We start from the raw sequence: 19,324 nt of genomic DNA, 5'->3' as shown, positions 1-19,324 counted from the left end.
ATCGATGCTAATCGTCCACGATTTGTGCTCATCCGCTCTACCAATGACATTAGACTGGCAGGTGACACGAGCCCCAGATCATCCAACGTAATCAACGTCACGAGGGAGACAAAGGCGGCCGAGCGTGGCGCTTGCAGCAGTCCATTTCCTCGCGCGCCGTGCAGGCCTTCACAGGTGCTCGCCAACAGCACTTGCCCCCAAAAGTCTGTTGTGGCTATATGAGGGATCTTTGGCTTTGCTTTGTATGCAAGCATGCACGTGGTCACGTGGATTTTTTTTTTTCCTCCGGGTCCTTCGGTTTTCCCCTAAACATTTAGAAACATAAGTTGAGACTATTTAGATAATTTCGGTGCTATAAATGTCCAAAATGATGGCCCTGCTTTTTGTACAGCGCTCATTTGTGGCCAGGTCGCTTCTGAAAAATAAGTGAATACCTCAGCGGGCTTTGCCTGGTAGGATTGGGATGGTTTAGTGTTGTATTTGTTTGTGTTTTGGGTGATTTGTTTTCCTTTCTTGTACTCTGCACAACTATCGTGTTAACTTTATAGCTCGTCGGATACGTCCAGCGCAGCATAAATAAACATTCTGATTGTGATGTGTGGCGAGCGGTGGCGTAGTGGTCAGGGCACCACCGTCGTTGTGTGGACGTAAGTTGGATTTCTGGCCACGTCTCACATCGGTGGCGAGAGGGATCAGAACCAGTCCTGGGCCTCCCTGGGCCTCTGCTGCTGCTGCGGTGGTGGTTGTGGTGGTTGTGGTGGTGGTGGTGCATCTCACCGGCACCGGGGGAGACGAAGACAACTGGGGCGTGGTGCTGCCCACACCGCACCTCCGTTCAACTAAAACTAAACTATTTTTTTTATGATGCCAGGTTCGGCTCTCTAGTTCTGAAGCAACCTGGCTGTAACAAACGATATCTCAACGAAGTGGCTCATCATCATCATCATCAACATCGTGTGGAAATTTCGGGCAGCCAAATACTCCAAACGCGTGATGTCGATTCTAAATGTGAAGGGAAAAACCGGTGGACCCTGAGAAAAATTCATGGGGAGAGAGACGCAAACTCCAAATATACAGCAGGCGTCAGGGTCGGAACCGAACCCACGACCTCCTGCACACCAGGCGAGGCAGTTGGCATCCCCCCACCGTGATGATGATGATGATGAGAGAGAGACACGCAAACTACAAATATACAACAGGCGTCAGGGTCGGGACCGAACCCACGACCTCCCGCGTACCAGGCGAGGGAGTTCGCATCCCCCCACCGTGATGATGATGATGAGAGAGAGAGAGACACGCAAACTACAAATATACAACAGGCGTCAGGGTCGGGACCAGACCCACGACCTCCCGCGTACCAGGCGAGGGAGTTCGCATCCCCCCACCGTGATGATGATGATGAGAGAGAGAGAGAGACACGCAAACTACAAATCTAGAGCAGGTGGCAGGGTCGGGACCGAACCCACGACCTCCCGCAGACCAGGCGAGGGAGTTAACATCCCGCCACTGCGGAGCCCCGTTGCTTCGGGCTCGTGAGCAGCACTTGCCCGAGCAGCTTGCGTCGAGGCCACACGGGGGACCTTTGTCTCTGTGAGCTCATCAATAAACACGCGCGCGCCTGCGTGTCCTCCACACGCGCCAGACTGGTTAACGAGGCGACCCTCACCGGCATTGCCTCGGTCCGTGCCAGGTCTGTCGACGCTGCAAGAAAGAACCCCCCTGAGAAACCCGGCTAACGTAAATTGAAACCCCCCCCACTTTCATGTATGAAGCATTTAAAACTGTCTCTCTATATAAGAAGTATTGGAAAAACTGTGATGACCAGACACACGCACACGTGTAGAAGATGCAACAACACAGACAGACGCACATACACACACACACACACATATACAAAGAATCCCCGTATAGCCTTGACAGACTTTTGGGTGGCCAGCAACCACGCCCGACCGCCTTTGTCTCCCCAGTGCCGATGTTCTATACATATCGCACCAGGTACTCATTTGAGGCTGAGTCGACCTAGGGGAGGCCCAGGACCGGTTCAGATAATCGTCACTGTGGTGTTGGCCGTGAGCGGGAATCGAACCCGGGTCGCCAGGTTCGTAGCGCAGCGCGCCGACCGCTACACCACCGCTCCCCACACACACACACACGTACACACACGTACACGCATTTGAATAACGCAAATATACAAAATCACTCACGAATGCAGACTCCCCTGCCCCCCCCCCCATCCAACAACAACAACGACGCGTGTGAGCAGAGACTCTGAAGGACGGCGGTCAGTCTCACCGCTTCGCATGGCTACTGGGAGATGTTGCGAGATTGATATTGTGTGATATTGTGCGATATTGCGTGATATTGTGTGGTATTGCAAGATATTATGTGATAGTGTAATATTGTGTGATGTTGCGTGATATTGCGAGATATTGAGTGATATTGTGAGATATAGCAAGATAGTGTGTGATATTGTGAGATATTGCATGATATTACGAGATATTGAGTGATATTGTGATAGTGTGATATTGTGAGATATAGCAAGATATTGTGTGGTATTGTGTGACATTGTGAGCTATTGCATGATATTGTGATACGGCATAGATGAGCATTCGCCACGCAGGGGGGGTCGGCCACAACTGTTTTCTTCTGGGCAGGACCATAACAGATCAATATCTACGTTCATACACCGACAGACACGAGACACAGATCCTCCGTGCAGCCTTCAACACTGTTGGGGCAAATGCTTTTCGTGAGCACTTATGAAGGCCAGCATGGCATATGCAGATGTGTAGTGGCTAGAAGTGACATTCCTGGCTGCCTTTGTCTCCCCAGTGCTGATGCTCAGACACCACCCCATACCGACGCATGCAAATACACACACACACGGTAACACACAAGCTCAATAGCACGCATACACACACACACTCAACAACATACGAAGACACACACGCAAAATTACACACACACAAACACGCTCAATTACATACACACCTTCAATGACACACACGCGAGATGACATTCATGCACATGTTAGATAGCACTCACACAAACACACACACACTCCGTTGCACAACACGCTGAATAACACACACATTCAATTTGCACACACGCGCACAATAACACGCACGCACGCACACGCCACGGTTGACCGCTATAGCATGTCAAGTAGAGAAGGGCATTGGGGCAAAATCTATAGGGACACGGTGGGGGAAGGGGGGCGGGAGATGACGCACTGCTGCTGCTGCTGGTGGTGGTGTTGGTTGAGACGGTAGTGATGACGATGGCTGCGATGCTGCTTGTGATCGTGGTGTTGGTGGCTGCGGTGGTGATGGTTGTGATGGTGGCCGCGGTGGTAGCTGTGATGGTGGTGGTGTTGGTGGCGGAGATGATGATGGTGGTGGTGGTGGGGATGGTCGTGGTCGAGATGGTGGCTTTGATGATGATGGTGGTTGTGATGATGCCTGTCATGGTAGTGATGGTGATCGAGATGGTGGCTGTGATGATGATGGTGGTTGTGGTGGTCGCTGTGATGATGGCTGTAATGATGATGATGGCGGTGGTAATGATGCTGGTGGTGGTGGCTGTGATGGTAGTGATGGTGGTGGTGATGATGATAGTGATGGTGGTGATGACGCAAGTGATGATGCTGGTGGTGGTGGCGCAAGTGGTGATGCTGGTGGTGGTGGCTTTGATGATGGCTGTGATGGCAGTGATGATGTGATGATGATGGTGGCGATGTTGGTTGCGTTGCGCACGCAGGATATCGGAGTACCCAGAAACAAACCCATCCAATAAGTTGGGGTGAGATGGACGAATTTCCGTTTGCATCGCAGTTCCCACTCGGTTGGCACACTGCGCCCAAAAGTAAAACGGCGCTTCACAATTCCCACTTTTAGTTGTACATCTTTAAACATCCTTAAACTCATCCGAAATGCGCGTGGCGCAACCGTGAAACTCCCCACTCGTGTTTTGAGCCAATTGATTAATTTTAGATTGCCTCGTTTCTTCATCTTCATATTCGTCTACTTTATCTCGATCTTCATCATCATCTTCATCGTCTTCTTCTTCAAGCAAACGAGGGCTCGTTGATATCAAAACGTCTCCGGGGAGACACGCGGCAGTGAAATATAAACACACGTCAAATCGGCAAAACAGATACAGCAGCAGCAGCAGCACAAAACAAACAGCAGTCACAACTGCACGACGATTATTTTCTCGGAAATTAAACAAAATCACGGGGGTCAAAACGTGCGGGAGCAGTAAATTCAATTACAACGCGCGTTTTTCGCAGCCAAATGCACCGATCCGTGTTTGTATTTGGGCGAGGCCACGTGGCAGTGGGGCTTCACGCCGATTACATTTATCTCCATAAATATAAAAAGGCAAAGTTGTGATTATGTGCGTCTGTTCAAAATGTTTAGCGTACTTCCCGACATGCAACAAACTGGAAATTTGCCACGTGGGTACTTTCCAGACTGTACACCATGCAACAATTATAAAAAATACACTTTTTTGGGGGGGGGCAGGGAGCTCAATAATGCATATATTTTTTGCATGGCAAGTGAGCTGTGACGTCAAATCTGTCACGTGACCCGCGCATGTGGAAGCGTAACGCATTGTAGTGTAGTGGTTCGCGCGCTGCACTATGAACCCGGCGCCCCGAGTTCGATTCCCGCTCACGGCCACTACCGGTAACGATTATTTCAACAGCTCCTGGGCCTCCCCTAGGTCGACTCAGCCTCAAACGAGTAACTGGTGTGGTGTGTGAACATCGCCACTGGGGAGACAAAGGCGGCCGGGCGTGGTGGATCCAAGTTCCAGGCGAAGCCGGGTAGTACAGCCAGTTTGGTATAAAACCCACAACGTGGCCTCATCCCGTGATGATCATGTCCACCCCACCCCCCTTCCCTTAGATCAGCTATAACTTACGGTGTGGATTTGTGGGGTATCTCTTGCTATCACAGATACCCCCCCCCCTCCTCCTCCTGGCACCGCTCGCGACACCGCTCGCCGGCGGATACTGGCACCGTTCACAGCGGTTCCTACCCCTCCGCGCTGTATGCGGGAGGACGATGTCTCCCCAACAGAGCAGAGGTCGCAAACGGGTTTTGATTCCTTACCCGTACCCGGCCGCACCAGGGTCGCAAACGGGTACCCGTACCCGGACGGGTACGGGTAGGGTACGGGTATCGGGTACCTGATTGCGACCTCTGGGATGAAGCCATGTTGCAGGCGCGGGTGGGTTGATTCTAGGAACTTGAATTGTGAGAATAGACAAGACGTTGGGAAATGAGTGACAAACGGTGACTCACCAGTGACTCACGGCCTACCCGTACCCGGCCGCACCAGGGTCGCAAATGGGTACCCGTACCCGGCCGGGTACGGGTAGCCGGGTATCGGGTAGGGTACGGGTATCGGGTACCCGGTTGCGACCTCTCCAACAGAGTGGGGAAACAGCAGCGAGGGCGAGAGTCCGTGCCGGCGTGCGAGCGGGTTGAGAGTGGCGAGGCGCTGGCCACCAACCCCCCCCACCCCCCCTCCCTCGGTGTAAGCGGCTGTCGGCCCTGGTCAGGCCGCCACTCGCCAGCGGCGCTTTGCTCGCGGCCCGACCGCAGCAGAGGAGGATGGAGTCCAACCCGTGGCCCTCGGGGATCTGAGGGCCGCGCGGTGTGCTCACCGCCGTCGCACCACTCGCGACAGCCTGGCAAGAGCCAAAAGGTGGACAAATCGAATGCGGTGACGATGGGGGGGCGGGGGGGGATGGTGGCGATGGTGGTTGCGTTTGGCACGTGGGAGAGTAGAGTACCCAGAGAAAAAATTTGGGGTCAGGTGGATATGTAATTTCTATCAGATTTACTGTTCTATAGTTGGTTGACGTGCCGCACTCAGGTACAACGACAACGCCAACTTCGGGGTCACGCTTATGATTATCCGCACAAGTTTCAAGTTTAGTTTCAAGGTTATTTATTAGGTATAGCCCTGTGAGCCATGTGGCTCTTGACTCGGGTGCAACCGCAACAAACAAAAACATGAACACAGGACATCTTCAAGTGACGACACGCAACAGAAGCATCGAGGAAGAACCAGCAAGATCTTCCAGAAAAAAACCCACCGCGTAACAAGGCTGTGTGCAAAAAATCCCAATGGGATTTAAGTAAAAGAAAAACAACAACCGAAAGACAATATAGATTAGAGTGTCTAAATGTATCCGCGAAACGATGGCACTTGGCCACGTATAGCTTCTCTCCATGAGACTCACCACTGAAGGGACACAGCGTTCGTGACGAAGGTTCCCCGCTGGTGTTATAATAACACCACCACTGCAAACTCGCTCCATTATTGCTCCTAGTGTTATGACGATCGGCCTCAATAGGTGTTCGCTAATGTGGAAAAATTTAGTGCACACGCACGCACACAAACGCACACAAACGCACACACGCTTGGAATGACTGTAAACTCAATCTCACAGCTCGAGTCGTCATTACAAAAGTTAAATTTTTTTCTTTAAATAAAGCTCGCGGACGGACAACCAAAACCAGCGTTGAAAATCTGCGCTGCCGATTATCCGCTTTCGCAGGGCCCCGCGAGTGATGGATTAAATCCAGGCCAACCCCGCCACGGCCAACCTCTGCCACAGCTGCCACGGCTGCCACGGCAGGAACAAAGCTCCCCCGCGTAGCCTCTAACAGCCCGTCGGGGGCAAGTGCTGTTAACGAGTAGCAGCACCTGTGCAGGCCGGCAGGGCACACGAGGGGGCGGGTGGCCAGCACCACGCCAGGCCGCCTTTGTCTCCCTGGTGGCGATGGTTTTACACACCGCACCAGGTACTCATTTGAGGCCGAGTCGACCTAGGCGAGGTCCAGGACCGGTTCAGATAATCGTCACTGGTGTTGCCCGTGAATGGGAATCGAACTTTGGTTGCCGGGTTCGTAGGGCAGCACGCTGACCGCGACACTGTCACTCCACAACACGACTGCGCGTCAAGTGCACCACATGCACTGACACACACATCGACCCTGCAAGCGACTGCTGACGTCAAATATCGTCAACCTGCCACAGAAAACCTGCCACGGCCAGCTTGACACGGGTCATGTTTGCCCGCCACAGGCAGAAGTCACCAGTTGAATTTAACGTGGCCGCCTTGCCGTAGTCTGCCTGCCACGGCGAACGTGCCACGGTCGACGCGACGTGGCCGTGGGCTGCTCGAGTTACGGAAACCTTGCCACGGCAAACCCTCCCACAGAATACCTGCCACAGCTACGCCTTCCACATCCACCGCGCCACGGCAAAACTTGGAACAGCAAATCTGCAAAGTCAGCCTGCCACGGCTAAATTCGCGCATTCGCGTTGCATCCGTGCCACCACCAATAAGCCTGTCACAGCGCCAGAAGGCATCGGAAAGATTGCCACATTCACGCCCTGCCACAACATTATTCAGCGCCGGTGCCACGGGAATTATGCAGCATTTGGCCTGCCATGGACCCTTTTCCACACCCACGCCTGCCACATCCATTCCGCCAACTTGCAACTCTTGATGGGCAATTCTGTCACAGCCACCCTGCCACAGCAACAGCACCAGCACCACGGAAACCCTGCTACAACCAAACTATGCCACAATCAATATTCACACGGACAAACGTGCCACGGCTCACGGTGATCGAGCGTTTGGCTCGTTAGTCTCACGTCAACCAACGCTGGCGCAACGTGTCGCATGTTTGCTGGGGAGTTCGGGAGGATCCCTTTAAATCGCGCCGTGTCCCTTTAAGACGCAGTGCGCAGGGCCCCTTTAAGAGCTGTCCTTTTCAGCACCCGCGGCTTGTGCAAGAAGCACAGTGCCCTGCGAACAGCCGCTCACGAATATTGCCACGCGGGGGCTTTGTATCGATCCACTCCTGGATGGAAGCCTCCCCACGCCTTTCAGTGATGGGGTTGGTCGAATGACCATACTTCACCACACTCGTCACTGCGGGGGTTGGCGAAGGCCACGTGCAGTATATAGCCGCACTAGAAAGACTTTACGAGATTAAAATTAGTACCGGAATGCGGTATTTTTTCCCTCCCCGTAAACTAAAAAGACCTCAGTGCAGTGCTGCGTTTAATCTCCTTATTAAGCTTAGGGCAATGCGAAGCAGGCCTTTACATTTCGTACAGCGCACAAGGAGGCATTGCGGAGCCAACTGGTCACGTGAGACGCAGATCGCGATGCGATTGGTCCGTGGTCGAGCGAACTAAGCGAGGACGACCAATCGCGTGAGCGCTTTGCCGGACGCGCGCTTATCTGCACTATTAAATCCACCCCACGTGTCCCACGCGTTAACGTTTGTAGGTGTGGAGCCGCTAGAAAGGCCTCCAAGCAGCAGCGGATTGACCATGGCTGACGGTAAATCAAGATAACAGCCAATTGTTAAATTTCGATTTAAAGCTTTCGTGACTGCAGGGATTCATCTTCTTGGTTCTTTCGGTAAAGGCACGTAGAATGGAAATAATAAAATAATAAAAATAAAACATAAAATAATTCTCACGACGTTTCGGCCACAACGCAAGCAGCCGTCCTCAGGTGGAGAACAGGTCTGTCGAGGAGACAGAGTCTGAATGAAAAAAAAAACCCAATTGTTAGTTCTATTTATTTATGTTCAAAGAACCTATCTACGTGACTTTACCGAAAGACCCAAAGAATTTGATTTCCTGCAGTCACGAAAGCTTTAAGTCAGGTTAATATTGACTTTAGAGGGGGGAAAAGGGAAATGCAACAATGATTATACATCTTCTTGGTTCTTTCGGTAAAGTCACGTAGAATGGAAATAATAAAATAATAAAAATAAAAGATAATTAAATGATTATACAGTAGTTTCCCAACAAAGCAACCACAGCTAGCGCGCACAACGAGAATTATACAACGCGACTTTAAAAGAAGATGCGCGCGCACACGTGCTTGGAACGACATCGAGACAATGAGGTGCACGTGGGTTAGAGGGCACACACCACTTAATGACAGGGCGAGTTGGGCAGTTGGGCAGAGCAAAGTCGCTTAAGAAGGGACGAAGGCCATTGGTCAAGAATAGTGACGTGATAACAGACGACACAATTGTGATATGTAGAGATATATAAAGTTCACGACAACGAATTAATAAAAAAAACATATACTTAATGTGTTTCATCCATTCAATGAATCCTCTGCAAACCATTTCATGGGGGTAATTAAATGCACGACGCCGATTTTTTTGTTGATGGATTATTTCTCTCGCAACTAACAGCATATCTGCGGACTTTCATAGCCAATGCGATTCATAATTCGTTTCATTTGGGTGACATCGTTGTGAATGTAGCTACAAATGGCAAAGAACGACCGAGCAATCCAACTCTCAGCTGGGGTAACCAGCTACAAATAGCAAAGAACCCACCACGTCAGGCGCCGCACTAAAGGCCACTAAATGAAGAGCACCGCTCGACACGACGATCACACTCACAAAGACAGATTTTTCCCTGCGTAGTCTACATTGCCTACTGGGGCAAGTGCTGTTAGAAAGCACCTATTCAGGCTAGCATTGGCAATTGCTCAAGGTCATATGTGCCACCTTTGTCTCCCCCAGTGCTGATGTTTACACGTGGGCACTAGGCACTCATTTAGGGCCGAGCCGACCAAGGGGAGGCCCAGGAACGGTTCTGAAAATCGCCACTGATTTTAGGCGAGAACGGGGATTGAACTCGGGTCGCTCAACTCGTAGCACAGTGCCCTAACAACCGCGCACGCAGACACACACACACACCTGCAAGCGAGAACGCTAAGAAGATGTGACAGTGTAAATATATGCAGTTTGGCCTCCGACTTTCGAGGAATCCCAGCACATCGATAATTTCCGCTGTGCAAAAGAGCCAAAGAGACGATTAAAAGCGTAACTTGGGGCAGGGCCGCGTGACAGAGCGGGGGGGGGGTCACAGTTCAGTGTCCCAGGACGCTGTGTGATGGCTCTGCTGTCAGGCGATGGGACGGAGGCAATTAATGTTGGACGTCAAGTCACTCCTAGATGAACCCCTCCCGATGGCGAATCTGTGAGGTAACGGGAGTCGTGTGGACATCCAGGCTGTTCAATGCGGGTTGGTGAACGAGGGTCAGATTATGTCGGTGTTGGTTGGGGAAGGATGTGCACACACACACACACACCATACCAACTGCATAGACTGACCTACACACCACGCACACACATACACCACATACACCATACACACTGCACAGACTGACACACACACCACGCACACACACATCATACACACTGCATAGACTGACATATTATACACGATGCACACCACACACACACCATAAACACTGCATAGACTGACATATTATACACCACGCACACACACACACACCATAAACACTGCATAGACTGACGTATTTTATACACCATGCACACACACACATAGACTAACATACACACCACACACACACCGTACACACTGCATAGACTGATGCACACACACACCATACACACTGCATATAAGTCACACGCAACATCTCTATACACACACACCTCACACAGTACTGCAGCACATCATGTGCTCACATTGCACCGGCATATACACGACACGCACACACGCGCATCACACACATGCATTATATATGCACAGTACACCACACACACACTGTATACACAGACACACATAAACCATACACAAACGTACTGTACATTTCACACAAACACCGTACATGCACACATTGTGCATATGCAAATGTTCAAGTACTGTATCAACACACGTGTTATTACTGTACGTACACGTAGACAGCTGTAGACATGCAAACAGAACACAAACACACACACATGTACAGTACTACATACACGTACAGTACTGCTATAGAGGCACACGTGTACTGATATCTACACACACACACACACGTGTACAGTCCTGCTTTACACGTACACACACAACGGTGTACTCTACAGCACTGCTATACACACACAAAGTCATACATATGTTGCAGAGTCTATACGCTATGTACACACACGTGTGTGTATGTGTGTGTATGTAGATTTGCATGCGTATCATGGCTTAATTTAAGCCGCAGCTGTCCTGGGGCTGAGCTCCGGAAAATACCCCCCCCCCCCCCCGACCCTTCTCTCACACTCGTCACTCACTCGCGTGTGCAATATTCATCACCACGGGCACAGAGCGGGCTGGGCTAAGCACATTGTGGGATTAGGGGCAATGCGCATTGCACAAGGAGTGAGTGAGTGAGTGGCGGGGGGGGGGGGTTGTGGGGAGCGGTGGCGCAGCGGTTAGCGCGCTGCAAACCCCGGCGACCCGAGTTCGATTCCCCAGTGACTATTATATCTGTAACCGGTCCTGGGCTCTCCTCCCCCCCTAGGTCGACTCAGCCTCAAATGAGTACCAGGTGTGGTGTTTAAACATCGCTAATGGGGAGACAAAGGCGGTCGGGCGTGGTGCTGGCCACCCACCCCCACCTCGTGTGCCACAGGGACGGTCCTGGGCCCTCCCCCTAGGTCGACTCAGCCTCAAATAAGTACCTGGTGCGGTGTGTAAACATCGCCATTCGGGAGACAAAGGCGGCCGGGAGTGGTGCTGGCCACCCACCCACCCCTCCAACAGCACTTGCCCCAACAGCCTGGTAAGGCTACACGGGGGACCTTTGTCTTTATGCGTGCTTGTCCGAGTCCGAATCCCTATCGGTGGTAACCTCAGTGGTTTAGGACATTTGAACGAACCCGTCAACAGGGGGGGCTCCCCTAGGTCGACTCGGCCTTAACTTAGTACCTGGTGCGGGGTAGATCAGAATTCTGGAGACAAAGGCGGCCTCGGCGTGGGCGGATAATTGATCAGGGCGGATATGCGACGGGGCGAGTGTACGAACGTAGAATCCACAAACCTGTCAACCCCTTATCAGTGTCCGACCTTATTACAGACCAATTCAGACCTCATTGGTCAACCTTATAAATATCAACGTGCATCCTATACACTACATTATACACTACACTACTATACACTACATTATACACTACACTACTATACACTACATTATACACTACACTACTATACACTACATTATACACTACACTACTATACACTACATTATACACTACACTACTATACACTACATTATACACTACACTACTATACACTACATTATACACTACACTACTATACACTACATTATACACTACACTACTATACACTACATTATACACTACACTACTATACACTACATTATACACTACACTACTATACACTACATTATACACTACACTACTATACACTACTATACACTACACTACTATACACTACACTACTATACACTACACTACTATACACTACATTACTATACACTACACTACTATACACACTACTATACACTACACTACTATACACTACATTATACACTACACTACATTATACACTACACTACTATACACTACATTATACACTACACTACTATACACTACATTATACACTACACTACTATACACTACATTATACACTACACTACTATACACTACATTATACACTACACTACTATACACTACATTATACACTACACTACTATACACTACATTATACACTACACTACTATACACTACATTATACACTACACTACTATACACTACATTATACACTACACTACTATACACTACATTATACACTACACTACTATACACTACATTATACACTACACTACTATACACTACATTATACACTACACTACTATACACTACATTATACACTACACTACTATACACTACATTATACACTACACTACTATACACTACATTATACACTACACTACTATACACTACATTATACACTACACTACTATACACTACATTATACACTACACTACTATACACTACATTATACACTACACTACTATACACTACATTATACACTACACTACTATACACTACACTATATACTACACTACTATACACTACACTATACACAACACTACTATACACTACACTATATACTACACTACTATACACTACATTATACACTACACTACTATACACTACACAATATACTACACTACTATACACTACATTATACACTACACTACTATACACTACACAATATACTACACTACTATACACTACATTATACACTACACTACTATACACTACACTATATACTACACTACTATACACTACATTATACACTACACTACTATACACTACACTATATACTACACTACTATACACTACACTATACACAACACTACTATACACTACACTATATACTACACTACTATACACTACATTATACACTACACTACTATACACTACACTATATACTACACTACTATACACTACATTATACACTACACTACTATACACTACACCAGGGGTCGGCAACCTACGGCTCCGGAGCCGCATGCGGCTCTTTACGGGCTGCTTCTTGACGATATGTACGTATGTACATAGATGCATTGCGGCTCTTGAAATACTGAATTTTGTACCGAATTGGAAAGAAATGGCTCTTCTTGTTATTTTGGTTGCCGACCCCTGCACTACACTATATACTACACTACTTTAAACTATGCTACATACCTGTTCAACCCCTTATCAGTGCCCGACCTTATTCATCTCAACGTTCATCCTACAAAGTCCCATCACAAGGGCAGAAACACAAACAAATAGACAAGACATCAATGTATTTGCCCGTATTGAAACGGCAGCACGCCGTACGGACCCGAAAACTCAATTCCCCTGTACAAGACCACGGGGCAAACCGTATGGGGGGGATCGACACGGTATTATGCTTCGATGTCAGCCCACTGCTGTGTAACGGGCAGAGGTGTGGACTCGAGTCATGTGACTTGGACTCGAGTCAGACTCGAGTCATGAATTTGATGACTTGCGACTCGACTTGGACTTGCATAACAATGACTTTGTCCCACCTATGAGATGTGGACTCGAGTCATGTGACTTGGACTCGAGTCAGACTCGAGTCATGAATTTGATGACTTGCGACTCGACTTGGACTTGCATAACAATGACTTTGTCCCACCTATGAGATATGGACTCGAGTCATGTGACTTGGACTCGAGTCAGACTCGAGTCATGAATTTGATGACTTGCGACTCGACTTGGACTTGCATAACAATGACTTTGTCCCACCTATGAGATGTGGACTCGAGTCATGTGACTTGGACTCGAGTCAGACTCGAGTCATGAATTTGATGACTTGCGACTCGACTTGGACTTGCATAACAATGACTTTGTCCCACCTATGAGATATGGACTCGAGTCATGTGACTTGGACTCGAGTCAGACTCGAGTCATGAATTTGATGACTTGCGACTCGACTTGGACTTGCATAACAATGACTTTGTCCCACCTCTGGTAACGGGAGGGTAAGTGACCATACTTCCCCTCTAACGTCAGCTCCGGTTGATGCAAGGCGGAGAGCACACCAGACGTACGGTACAACAATGGATGTCGCTGGCTTCCTACTGCCCTCAGCAGACAACGTGGACACACCGCATAGCAACTATGTTTCATGCATGGCGAACACCCCATCCCAGCACTGTATAGGTACCATCCAAGGTTCATCCCCATGCAAAGCTTACGAGATTAGCACGGTTGGCTACGTACGGTGCGAAAGAAGTTCAGCATGCAGACAGTCGACACAAAGGTTGTAGAAAAGCCATAAGCGACACGGTCTGTGTGTGTGTGTGCTATGGAGGAGGCTCGTGAAGGACGCTGCTGCTGCTACTGCTGGGCAGTTGGGAGGCAGTCGCCCTCCAGCAACAACGGAGGGCAGAGGAGCGACGCTCACAACAACGAGCGGAGCGCAGGGCAGATAAAGCACAGCGAGTTTGCAGAGTAGTAGGGGGTACAGCTGGTGGTGCATCTACCGATCATCTCGGTCAGCCAACCCATGGCACCTGCTGGGTCTGTCCCGAGACCTCCTCCTGTCGGCAGCGAACCTTCGACACTTCACGTGGCAGCCTCAAAGTGCACCTAGCCTGGCACAGGCGCCGTGGTGACGTTCCCGTCACTTCGTGGCGAATGGCGGTTGTTGTTGTCTTAACCATGGCCTTCATAGGTGCTCGCTAACAGCACTTGCCTCAACAGTTTGTGAAGGCTACACGGGGGATCTTTGTCTTACCCGTGTGTCCTTTGTGGGGAGCGGTGGCGGAGTGGTTAGCGCGCTGCGCTCCGAACCCAGCTACCCGAGTTCGAATCCCACTCACGGCCACCCAATACCGATTTTCTGAATCGGTCCTGAACCTCTCCATCCCCCACTCGGTCGACTCAGCCTCAAACGGGTGCGACGTGGATATTGGCATCGCTACTCGGGAGACAAAGGCGGCCGGGCGTGGTGCTCACTAAAAGCACGTGCGCCCAACATCATGTTGAAGGCTACAGCCGGGGTGATGTTTGTGATGGTGCGCCGCGTATCCTTACCCGTTTGTCCTTTGCCCAGGGTCTTCTCGAGTCGGTAAGGTCCCACATACTGGGTGTGGACAGCCGTCGCGCTGCCCGACATATTCACCAACAACTCGCGTACGACAACCACCAACACTACACCCACCGGCAGAGCCGACCCACTACTGCTGCTGCTGCACCGCGCGGAATCATCGACGACGGAGATTCATCAGCTCCCCCTCCCCCCATGTCGCATCATCCTCACGGAGACCACACATGGCAGCAGCGGCGGCGGCACATGTGTGTGTGGTGGCTCGAATGAAGAGGATGTGATGATGTGATGATGATGGTGCTGCTGCAGATTTTGATGATATCAAAGCAACGATGACGATCGCGACGATGGTGTGATATTAGGATGAGATTATAACGATGATCATATTGACGATGATAGTGATGACGACAGATTGAGTAAGATATATTTAGGATAAACCCAAGGAGATGATGATGGTGGTGATGGTGTTGGCAGTGATGAGAAGAATGTATTATTAACTGACGTTGCTTTGCCGACCGTAACGATGAAGGCGATGGTAGTGACGACGACGACACGCTAACGATGCGACAGACTGTGACGAGGTGGAAGAGGTGGGAGATGAGTGGAGGACCCGCTGCTCTGCTGAAGATGCATTATGAACCCGGCTCTTGCATCCGGGTCACAGCTGGTATCACGCGTTCGCACATGCGCGCATCCAATTCATTATATATTTACATTTAAATGCGCTATGTGTGCACGTGTGTGTTGGGATGGGGAGCGGTGGCCGTAGTGGTTATAGCGCACTGCGCTACGAAGCCGGCGTCCTGAGTTTGATTTCCCTGCCACGGCCAACATCGGCCGCGATGTTACCGAGTGAATATAAAAACGGCTCAAGAGCCTCTCCTTTGGTCCGCTCGGCCCTAAATGAGTATTTGGTACGGTGTGCGGGAAAACATGGGCACCGGGGAGACAAAGGCGGCCGGGCCTGAATCTAGCCACACCGCGTCTCTTCTCCGTCGCTAGTTACGCCGGCCGTCATAGGTGCTCGCTGTGCAGTGTTTGTCCCAACAGCCTTGGACAAGGCGGCTGCACTGGCGATCTTTGCTTTTGTGTTGTGCATGTTGATATGTGGCAAGGTGCACCTAGGCTGGCACAAACGCCGCGGTGATGTCACCGCCGCTCAGTGGCGAACTGTGGTTGTTGTTTTGTGTGTAGACGTCTTCGTGTGTCAGATGTGCGGTGTCTTCGGTGAAGTGTGCGATGCGTATGTTTTGTTTGTAGATGTGTATGTGCTTGTGTGCGCGTTCTCTCACCAGTATGCGTGTATTTTATTCGTGTGTATGCGTGCTTGGGGAGGAGCGGTGGCGATTTGGTTAGCGCACCACGCTATAAAGCCGGCCACCCGAGTTCAATTCCCGGCCAAGGCTGAACATCAATGGCGGGTGATATCTGAATCGGTCCACCCTCGTCCTTCACTTTACCAGCGTGGTGAAGTATGTTCAAACAACTCCCATGACCAACACGGCAAGGAGAGCTAGGCCATCATCCAGCAGTTATGTTGAATTTCTTTTGCACCGTACGCAGCCAACCCGTGCTGATCGGAGGTGCGGGCATTTCACAAAGGGCTGCAATTGTGTCCACGTGTTGGTGTGTATAATATAATCTGGTGAAGCGGTGGAAGTAGGGGGGGGGGGGGGGTTGATGGTGGTTGACTCGATCCATCACCCTTCCTGGGTTGACATTTTAAGAATTATACTACGGTGTGGGTAAGTCAAAGGTGGTTGTCCTACGGATGGACTCGCGACCGTCATAGGAATGTCACATTGCCAGCACTGCCTCGTGCTTCTAAACGGGAGATGCGTGTCCGCCCGTGGGAAAAATGTGTGCGCAGGACGTAACTTTGACTTTGCGTCATGTTAATTTAAGGTAATATGCGCACCTGTTTGGTGTGTATCAGTCTCATGTTAACTTCACTGCTAATCTTCTTATCTATCCCGCGTTAAGTACACAGGTCGATAGATCATCAAGCGCAATGAGGTTGATGCCAACGCATCATCTCTACATAACAAAAAGGCTCAGTCCCTTTTACACGCACCTTTACTTACATCATCCGCACCTAGTTTACACAACAAAGGCTCATTCCTAACAGCGTGCTTCAGCCGCACCGAACCTCACAATAATAATATTCAGGGCCTACCTTGGCTCCTCCCACCCTCAACCAGTATATATACAAGGACTGTTTTCTTAGCATTTCTCTCACTTGATACAGCTACCGTGCTGTGGCGGTTCCACCTGAAGACGGAAAAGCGTGTGTTGCCTCCGAAACGTCGTGATTTTTTATTTTATTAATTTTAAATTTTTACCTACGTGACTTTACCGAAAAAAACCTAAGAATTTGATGCCAACGCACACTCTCCAAACCCCTTACATTTTTCAGATCCCTCAGCCACTGCAACAACACCCGGCTTCCGAGGACCGCTCTTACAGTCTTATCACCGCCACCATTTCTGGCTTTAGGTCTTACAATATTTTAGTCCACCATTGGAACCTCATTTGCCAGTAAAAAAATATGATAATAGATTTTTTACCCTTCTATCTGGCAACAAAACTGACACCTTTTTTTACAAGGAGTCATGTTTGCATAGACCACAATACCTGCAGTCATAATGCAAACAAAAAACACAACTCTGATAATGTATGCACTGTCCCCGAGCTCTCATACTCTGATGGTGCATTGTCTTTGAGTTGTGCGCCTTTTGGCGTCATTTGGCCCAACCCATGTGAGACTAGGCTCTAAGGAAAGCTGTCTCGGGTGTGGACCAATCAATTTCAAGGACAGTGCATACATTATCAGAGTTATGTTTTTTTGTTTGCATTATGACTGCAGGTATTGTGGTCTATGCAAACATGACTCCTTGTAAAAAAAGGTGTCAGTTTTGTTGCCAGATAGAAGGGTAAAACAATCTATTATCATATTTTAGTCTTCAGCGCCCACCAAGTCTCATCGCCAAGACCTGGCTTTAAGCTTCACCGATCTCCGGCTGCCACTCCAATGCCCGTCTCTGTTAGGTGCCCTCCTCCTCGACCCTAAACACCACGTGTCCCACCCACAACCTCCTCTCGCTGATTATGGACAACGGTACAGAACAAAGCGTCGGTGCCAGCTGAAGTTGGCAACACTTTATTCCTCCCGATTTATTTGCATTACCAATTTGAAGTGAATTATGTGATAATCCACTCGCCTGGAAGGATTTTACATCATTCAGTTTTGGACGTGGCAATATTATTCGTTTGTAGTGAGTATATATCATCTGCGATATTAAACACGTACTCCAAAGGAACGAAGTCTGATAAGTGCGCCAAGGAGCATGGGGAGATTCACGCTTGGAATTCGATAGAGACAGAGGAACACCATAGAGAGAACATATGCAAATTAACTTAAGTAATTGGGTTTGGGCAATGTCTGTCGCTGGAAAGGATGATAGTGGTCGAGAATAATGACGTGGCAGCCAAATGAGGCACTGCTATGGAGAGGATCAGAATCAGTATATATCCTGGAGGAATTCAATGAGCCGTGGAGCTGTTTTTTTTTTTACAGGATGTCTACCGTGGAGATGGAGCCATGAAATCAGAGGCGTGGGGATTTCGAAAATTTGCTCATTGTTTCAACTGCCGGGAGACAAGACTCGAACCAGCGACCTCTGGCTTTCAAATCTCGTGCGATAATCGCAATACCAAAGCAAAAATCCCTTGTATGTTTATTTCGCTGCTGCGCTTATCTTGTGTTCATTTCACTGTTCATTTAACAAAGCTGACTTCACCGTCTCCCCATCCTTTGTCTTCATCTCCCGCACTCCCCTCCCCCACAATATCACTCCACACCACACACCTGCGCTTGTTTATAAAGAGAGGG

General features: G+C 49.5%; 1 protein-coding gene and 1 long non-coding RNA gene across 5 annotated transcripts in view; one reads left to right on the top strand and one right to left on the bottom strand.

The window, feature by feature from the left end:
* The window catches only part of LOC144942308 (serine/threonine-protein kinase BRSK2-like), a 43,441-nt gene extending 27,353 nt beyond the window's left edge, over window positions 1-16,088 (bottom strand). For all 4 annotated transcript variants that reach the window (XM_078869089.1, XM_078869091.1, XM_078869088.1 and 1 more), the window contains exon 1: window positions 15,420-16,088. In XM_078869089.1, the coding sequence (XP_078725215.1) occupies window positions 15,420-15,501 (82 nt within the window). In that variant the 5' untranslated portion in view covers window positions 15,502-16,088. The remainder of the gene's footprint in view (window positions 1-15,419) is intronic.
* A 2,217-nt stretch (window positions 16,089-18,305) lies between these two features.
* The window catches only part of LOC144942307 (uncharacterized), a 549,184-nt gene continuing 548,165 nt past the window's right edge, over window positions 18,306-19,324 (top strand). The window contains exon 1 of the long non-coding RNA XR_013639357.1: window positions 18,306-18,338. This is a non-coding gene — a long non-coding RNA (uncharacterized LOC144942307). The remainder of the gene's footprint in view (window positions 18,339-19,324) is intronic.

Source organism: Lampetra fluviatilis, chromosome 27, assembly GCF_964198595.1.
Source record: "Lampetra fluviatilis chromosome 27, kcLamFluv1.1, whole genome shotgun sequence".
Lineage (NCBI taxonomy): Eukaryota > Metazoa > Chordata > Hyperoartia > Petromyzontiformes > Petromyzontidae > Lampetra > Lampetra fluviatilis.
The sequence above is the reverse complement of the archived record's forward strand: the minus strand, read 5'-3'. Positions and strand labels throughout refer to the sequence as shown.